This window comes from Nansenia antarctica (assembly GCF_963989245.1).
Source record: "Nansenia antarctica genome assembly, chromosome: 11".
In the NCBI taxonomy this organism is placed as follows: domain Eukaryota; kingdom Metazoa; phylum Chordata; class Actinopteri; order Argentiniformes; family Microstomatidae; genus Nansenia; species Nansenia antarctica.
In genome coordinates, this window is record NC_137681.1 from 10,636,167 (window position 1) to 10,643,666 (window position 7,500).

The 7,500-nt window shown below is 47.3% G+C and overlaps 1 protein-coding gene across 1 annotated transcript in view; it reads left to right on the top strand.

The window, feature by feature from the left end:
- rhbdl1 (rhomboid, veinlet-like 1) overlaps positions 1-7,500 on the top strand; it is a gene marked incomplete at both ends in the record, with an annotated part of 42,585 nt that overhangs the window by 6,202 nt on the left and 28,883 nt on the right. Inside the window, one exon of the mRNA XM_080541535.1 lies at positions 4,713-4,871. Coding sequence (XP_080397661.1) covers positions 4,713-4,871 — 159 coding nt within the window. The remainder of the gene's footprint in view (positions 1-4,712; positions 4,872-7,500) is intronic.

A 7,500-nucleotide genomic window follows, 5' to 3' on the forward strand; every position in this document is an offset into this window, starting at 1 on the left:
CCTACCTCCCCTAAGATCTCCCCCCTACCTCCCCTGAGATCTCCCCCCTACCTCCCCTGAGATCTCCCCCCTACCTCCCCTGAGATCTCCCCCTACCTCCCCTGAGATCTCCCCCCTACCTCCCCTAAGATCTCCCCCCTACCTCCCCTGAGATCTCCCCCCTACCTCCCCTGAGATCTCCCCCTACCTCCCCTGAGATCTCCCCCTACCTCCCCTAAGATCTCCCCCCTACCTCCCCTGAGTTGTCCCCCCCCCCTGAGATCTCCCCCCTACCTCCCCTGAGTTCTCCCCCCAGCTAATGAATTGTTAATAGCATTGGCTACCAGGACCAACTCTTCTTCACCACAAGATGGTTGTCTGTATTGTTTAAAGCTCAGTACAGCGTGTGTGTGTGTGTGTGTGTGTGTGTGTGTGTGTGTGTGTGTGTGTGTACAGTTCAGTGTGAAGGCCGCCTGCGTAACTGCTGCCTTCCGTAGCGGTGGGGGTATGATGACATATGAGGACATAGTGATAGAGTATGTCTTCCTTTTCCTCTTTCCATTTCCTGGCCTCCCTATCACGCTCTTTTTTCTCTAGTTCTTATTCCCATCTCCCCTTCTTTCCCTTTTTACACCTCCCTTTTTTGTCTCTTCCAACCTTCTCTCTGGTGCTGTCCCTCTCCTCCCTCTCCTCCCGACCTTTCTCCCTCACTCCTATCGCCCCAGTTCCCTACCCCCATACTGTCTCTCTCTCCCTCTCCCTCTCTCTTTCAATGCCTGCAGGGAGGTAGAATGAGCTTGGTTTAGACAAACCTCTGTGAGACACACAGTAAAGACAAACCCCAGTGAAACACACAGTTAAGGGGATTAATTAAAAATAGATTTTCTTCTTTGTTGGTTCATTTTCATACATGCAGACTATTGGCTCCAGCCCCAGCTGTACTGTATTCTAGGAAGTTGCTCCCAGTTCGCGGCTGTCATACCCAGTCAGTCAGGCAGTGCTCAGCACAGAGACTGTGTGTGTGTGTGTGTGTGTGTGTGTGTGTGTGTGTGTGTGTGTGAAGTGTAATTCACTAATGACCTCCCAATGTGTCTGTTTGCTGTTCAGAGAGTTGACAACATGACAGCAGTAGTGTAGACTAAACATCAGACATCTTTAACCTGGTAAGCCATTTATAACAATGTCTCTTTTACCGTAAGTTTCCAGAGAAGCTTTGTAGCTCGACTAGGAGGAGTAGATTAAGTGGAATTAGAGTGCTGCCTGTGTTCAATTAAAGGACCATAAACTCCTCTGAGAGAACACTACACTGCACACAAGATGTGCGCGCGGGCACACACTCACACACACTCACACACACTGATTGATTTTCCTTGTTCTTGTTGGGCAGCATGGTTGCCTTGAGGCTAGCACTACCAGGAAGGCTGGGGAATGTCCTGAGGCAGGCTGGGAAATGTAGTACTCTACTGAGGCATGGCAGTGATATGGCATCTCCTCCCTATGTCAGAGAGAATAGTCTTAAGAGCTACTAGCCCACCATGTGAAATGTGAATTCTGGAGGACACAGAAAAGATTTCCTAATTAATTACGGTACATTAAGGTCATCATTGCATTATCATCATCATCATTAGAATCAGAATGTTACCCAAGGGCAATGGGACACAACGCACACACACACACACACACACACACACACACACACACACACACACACACACACACACACACACAAGCACATGAGTGACTCCAGACTGATGCAACAGCAGAAAGACCATTCTTCCCTGGGGACATGACTGTTGGTTTACCCTCTGATTGTTCATGAGACTACTACCCCGGCGCTGCAGATACGACAGGAAACTCACTGCGACGAGAGTCTTCCCATGTGGTCTCCCTTTGTGCTGAGATTAGAGATTGTCCTAAGGCACCATAAACACGCACACGCACACACACACACACACACACACACACACACACACACACACACACACACACACACACACAGACTACAGAGAAATGGGGCTGGATATTCATGCACCATTGAAACAAATTAAATAGAATTCTTAAAAAACGGGGTATGAAAACAGTCAGTGCATACTAACTCGAAAAGACAGCAGCACACAGACACAGACAAACACACACACACACAAACACACACACACACACACACACACAGACACACACACAGACACACACACAGACACACTCAAACCACTCATACATAGTAACAGTACCCTATACTTTATGGCCCCATTTTTAACCTGGCACTATTTCAGACGGCTAAACTCTGGCATGTTTATGATACTCCCCCGCTTAAATCAATTACAGGGAGGCAGAGGCAGAGAAAGGGGAGTGGGGGGTGTGGTGGTGGTGGGGCGGCGGGCGAGGGGCGAGGGGGGGGCAGTGGTATGGAGAAAGGAGGGGGGGCAGTGTGGACAGTGCAGTGTGGACAGTGCGGACATGGCGGACCCCAACGATAACATTATCATAATTTCGCTGGCGGCCAACAATTTTACGTTATCGTGTTAACATTAACGTTAGCTAGCATTCTGTTGCTGACTTTAGTGATGTTTACAGTAGATACTCATGAACCAACGTTGCCATTTTCATCTTTTAAAAATCATTCAAATGAATGTTAATTCATCCCATGTATAAACATGATTATTACCTGTTTTGTTACACGTAGATGCGTGTTGAATAATACTGTAACGATCCTGTATGAGGCCCCGTTAACAGCTCCTCCAAGGGAGTTAACTCTCTTGGTCTAATGGTTAGCGCGGCCGTCGGTTATGTGGGAGGTCGGGGTTCGACTCCCGCATGGGGCGAGTTACACTAGAAGATTCCCGTTCGCTACACTGGTGTCAGAAGTGGGATGGAAGGAAGGCCATCGGAGAGCGTGTCCACGTGAGGGACTTGACATAGTGAAGCGTGAGGGCACGCTTTCCCGAACGGTGAGGATAGTGTAACGATCCCGTATGAGGCCCCGTTAACAGCTCCTCCAAGGGAGTTAACTCTCTTGGTCTAATGGTTAGCGCGGCCGTCGGTTATGTGGGAGGTCGGGGTTCGACTCCCGCATGGGGCGAGTTACACTAGAAGATTCCCGTTCGCTACAATACTCTCTAGAGTACCAATAAAGCCGCAACCATAACATTTTGCATCGACTTGCTCAGACATTTTTAGAGTGGAATGTTCAAACATTCGGATAAACCGTCTTTTCAGTCAGAGCGCCCAGTGTGCACTTTGAGGGCTCTCAGGGTGAGCAGGGACGCTCTGAGTGGTCTGCATTTCTGAACGACCCCGGGTGCGCTCCGGCGCTCTCAGAACGTATTTACGAACACACCCGTAATAACCTAGGAGGTGGTGAAAACAAAGGGGGATGGGGGAGGGAGGGGGGGGGGGGGGCAACGGGGTGGTGAGAGGGAGAAAGAGAGAGACGTAGAGAGAGCGAGAGACAGAGTGGGGTGACAATGAATGATCATGAAATCTATATTGATTAGGTTGCAAGTGAGCTGCAATCAGACTGTGAAATGGTGAAATGGTATGTGTTTCAGTGTCCACACTGCTATACTAAAACTAACTACGTATAATGTATCGCTAATACATTGCTGCCTGCTATGTAGCATACTAGGGTAGTGTAGGATCAGTGGAAGCTGGTGGAGGTAGACGTCGGAGGACTGAGGAAAGGCTCATTGTGATGCATGGAATGAAAGAAGGAATGGTATCGAACATATTCTTCATTCCATTCCATGCATTACAATGAGCCCGTCCTCCGATGTCTGAGTGTTGTCACACTGTGTTTGAGTGAACACATTGAGTGTTGTTCACAGGTTCCGGCAGTCCTGTTCAGAACAGTCTCTTCAGGTCAGGCGTGCACGTGTGTGTGTGTGTGTGTGTGTGTGTGTGTGTGTGTGTGTGTGTGTGTGTGTGTGTGATTGAATGGGGTTAGGGCTATCCCTTTGTGCTTTCAGACAAGGCCAGTCTTATTCTCCCATCGACACTGCAGTGACAATATAGCTTAATTAATCCTTCTGTTATTGACTGGGCCAGTTGGCCATGGCACTCCCCGGGCCCTGTTCTCCTGGATGCTCCATTGTATCCCTGGCGTCTGTCTATGGACTGACTGGATGTCAATGGGCTGTAGTTGATGGCTGCTGCATTCACACACCTCTATGAATCACTGTGGTTGCCTATAGAGAGAGTAATGGTTTTAAAAAGTGTTTTTTTAATGTGGCTCAGTTGGTCGAGCGTGGCGATGTTTAGATTGTGTGTGTTCGATTCCCACTAGGACCATATATACTGAAAAGTATGCACTCACTGCCGGCTGTAAGTCGATTTGGATTAAAGCGTCAGCTAAAATAATAATAATAGTAATAACAATAATACTACTACTACTAATAATAATTATTATATACCAACCCTGTATGCTGATTCAGGGGGTCTCTGAGGGACACACAGAGAGAGACAAACTGCCCAATCATAACCAGTTTAGACTAGTATCTTTCCACAAGCCTTTGAGGCGATGAGTCGGCTCTAAATGGCCAAGTTATTCCTGAGTGTGTTGTTGTTGCTGTTGTTGTTGTTGTTGTTGTTGTTGTTGTTGTGTTGTTTGAAGCTGTAGCTATAGCTAGAACAACATCCTCTCATCTATAATTGAGAAGAGTGCAACTCTTCTGAAAAAAATACTTTGTCCTGGATGTTTTATTGCTGACTGTGTTGTTGTTGTTGCTGTTTGTCTCTAGCTGGACCCAGACAACACCGGTTTCATCGCAGTGGAGAACTTCACCAGTCTGGTGGAGCACCATGAGCTGCAGCTGGACCCGTCCAAACTGGACATGTTGTTCGCCCTGGTCCATAGCAATGAGGATGGACAGGTCTGCTACCAGGAGCTCATCGAGCTGGTGAGTCTAGACACACACACACACACACACACACACACACACACACACACACACACATTGTTATTTCACCAGCAGACACTGCTACAGAGTGGTTTCATAAAGGTTAGAGAATTGATTCTGCACTTGGAAAGGAGACAACGAGGTCTATGATGGTAAAATTGACCTGTGCATTCAAGTCTTTAGTCCTACAGAAAGAGGATCAATCCTTCCAATTAAACGTAACAATAAACAAACAGACACACACACACACACACACACGCACACACACACACATATGCACACATACGCACACACTCACTCAACACAATCTTATTTCAGCACATTGCAGACACATAATGCAGTATGATTTACTGTATATTACTGGTTGCAGAATCAGAGGGGACAGAGAGCCCTAACTCAGGCTGCTGCTGGGTATTTACCTTTAATTAGCAACTGCTCTGATTTTACTTTTGCTGTGGCAAAATGAAGAACGTCCCCATGTTCACACTCTGCAATTTGTGACGTATGGACTTTCATAGCATGACCTACCTGCCTGTGTTTAGAGCTGTTGTTCTATTAGACATTACAATTACAATTAGCCGACTAGGCTAACGCTGCCTTTTTTACTGTATTTTATATGGTTAATGTATTTGGATTGTCCTCGATATAATAAACTAACTAATAAACAATGTAGGATTCTGAGGTGATAGTCAGCAGCCTGTGTGTGTGTGTGTGTGTGTGTGTGTGTGTGTGTGTGTGTGTGTGTGTGTGTCTCCCTCTCTCTCTGTTCCTTGTTGGTAATGAAAGCTGCTCTGTTTGGGACTCGTCCAAACGCTCAGCCCTCTCTCTATGATGCCACTGCGGAGGAAGTCGTTCCACCCGATACTTGCACCTCTCCCTTTTCCCCTCTCCTCCTTCTTCGGTTGCTCCCTCCATCCCAGACGTGATACGCCTCTCTCCTTCCTCCTACCGCAGGTCTCATCCCCCCTCTCTTTTACCTCCCTTTTCTCTCTCTCTCTCCTTGAAATATCAGCCCCTTTTCCTTAACTTAACCACCTCTCGTTCAACCTTTCAGGTTTCCTTCCCGTCTCCCTCCAGGGCAGACGTATGTTAACCACCTCCCTAGCTCCCTAAGGAGCAGACGTATGTAAAACACCCCACCCAGGTTTCGGCAGCATCAGAGAAGCAGTGGAACATTCCCTGTCAGCCCAATGCTAATGTGGTTCGATCAGCGCTCTCTGTGTGTGTGTGTGTGTGTGTGTGTGTGTGTGTGTGTGTGTGTGTGTGTGTGATCAGAGCAGCATCAGTAGTAGCAGGCAGTAATCTGGAGTTATCGAAGAAAAGGCCAGCCTCGGTCAGCCAGAGATATCGATCGTCAGGACTGATTGGTAAAGATTGGTCTGACACACGTGTGCAGAGAGGGAGGCACGCGTACTTACACACACACACACACACACACACACACACACACATAAAAGTGATATTTGGGCGAAATTGAGATAACTCCTAACACTACTGATTCACTGTGCATTATTGCCTATGCCATCAGCCTAACAGAATGCTTGTTACATTCCAAACACTACATATAAAGATGGCTCGGCTGACCACAAGTGAAGCATGACTTCACTAACGATATGCATTACTGTGTGAGCACATAGACACTCACAGAGGATATGTATCCACTCACTAACGTTAGATCAATGACTACACACACACACACACACACACACACACACACACACACACACACACACACACACACACACACACACACACACACACACATACTATGCTGACTAATTTAGAATAGGTTACAGTAGAGATCAGTATATGGCTCTGTGGGTTCTGTGTTTGTTTTATATTATGACTATTAGTATTATTATTATTATTATTATTATTATTATTATTATTATTATTATTTCTGTAAGATCTTTATAAATTACCATGTGATAATTATGGTGTGGTAGGGGGGTGGGGGGGGGGGGGATGCAATAAGCAAGAGATCCTGAAAGTGAATAGAGCTTTAGGACGGGCTTCAGAAGATGGGCTCATTGTAATGCATGGAATGGACACACGTGATACCATTCCTCAAATTGTCATGCTTTACAATGAGCCTGTCCTCCGATTTCTACCTCCCCCAGCCTCTCCTGGATCGGCTCTATGTGACGTTTGTGTGGCTGTTAGAACTTGTCTTGATTCTGCTGGCTGCGTGTGCTCTAGTCTAGTGTGCCAGAGAGAAATATGTACAAAATGTAAAATGTAGTCTGGTGGTTTTAAACAGGTCATCACCAAGCTTAGAATCCCCCTGGCCTCCCTGTCTGCTTCCCTCTTCCCCCCCCTCTGTCTGCTGTCTGCCAGTCCATCTCTCTTTACTTTCTCCTTGCCTCCCTCATCTTCCATCTCTGTCTGCCTTTCCATCTCTCTCCCTCCATCCCGCCTTCCCGCCTCTCTCTCTCTCTCTCTCTCTCTTTCTCCATCCCTCCTTCCCATCCCCCTCTCTCTCTCCATCCCTCCTTCCCATCCCTCTCGCTCTCAATCCCGCCTTCCCACCCCCCTCTCTCTCCCTTCATCCATCCTTCCCATCCCTCTCTCCCTCCATCCCTCCTTCCCATCCCTCTCTCTCTCAGGGAGATGTATCAGGGGGACATTA